At 37.2% G+C, this 984-nt stretch overlaps 1 gene segment (V, D, J or C); it reads right to left on the reverse strand.

The window, feature by feature from the left end:
* Nucleotides 1-380: 380 nt before the first annotated feature.
* Nucleotides 381-734, reverse strand: LOC120910388. The segment is given in 1 exon segment: nt 381-734. A coding segment is annotated over 1 exon segment (354 nt).
* Nucleotides 735-984: the final 250 nt, after the last annotated feature.

The raw sequence follows: 984 nt of genomic DNA on the forward strand, positions 1-984 counted from the left end.
ACCTTTCATTCAGTTTTATGGACATTTTGTGTTTTTCTTTTTTCACAGTTTTCTTTTATGTACTCAGTATATAGATGAGAATATTGCACTATTGCACTTTTTCAATCAAGCATTCTTCTATTGCACATTTGCACAATTGTGACTATATATTGTTACTGCCTTTTTATTTTGGATTTTCATTTATGTATTTTCATTCTCACTAGCGCCCCCTGTCTTTCACTTTCCATTTCTAAAAGCCTACTCATGAGTGTGGGGGATCACAAGCTGAACTAGGATGAATGAATGTTTATTAGAAAATAAGGAGGGGTGGGAAAGGAAGTAGAAACCACAGATAGGGATCATAGTGTTCGTAGAGGTTTTTGTACTGTTGTCCCCTCCACTTATACATCTGTGATACTCCACGCACAGTAATAGACCCCTGCATCTTCAGCCTTAATCTTATCGCTTTCCAAGGTGAATTCCGCCTCTTTGTCCTTAATTCTCTTGGCTGTGAAATTTTTGAGTGTTAGCTCTTCAACCGAACCTTTCCCATAAGATAACACTACAAGCACAAGAGCCCCTCCGGTCATTGGCTGCCTATACCAATACATATAGGGATCTCCAGTAGCCATCGAGGTGCAATTCAGCTTCACTGGCTGCTCAGGGCTCACAACTATCATTGGTGGAGTTTGTAGAATGGACTGAGGCAGGCATGGAGTCAGGCAAAGAGCGAGGACAATGAGATGGATACACATTGTTATGGTGAGCAGTGCGATTTCTCAGATTTTCTGCCTATAAACAAAATTTCCTTTACGTCTTTTTTTTCAAAAAAGAAAATGTTTATATTTCTTTAAAAAAGTTTTGATATAAATTCATAAAAACTAACTAAAAAAAAAACAAAACAAAAAAACATCATAGGAAAAACGCCATACGCACATTATAATATGCTGACATATATCGCAATTTTCTGTCTTATCCGATCAACATTGAAAATATGCTCTGGTG

This window comes from Rana temporaria, chromosome 8 (genome assembly GCF_905171775.1).
Source record: "Rana temporaria chromosome 8, aRanTem1.1, whole genome shotgun sequence".
NCBI lineage: Eukaryota > Metazoa > Chordata > Amphibia > Anura > Ranidae > Rana > Rana temporaria.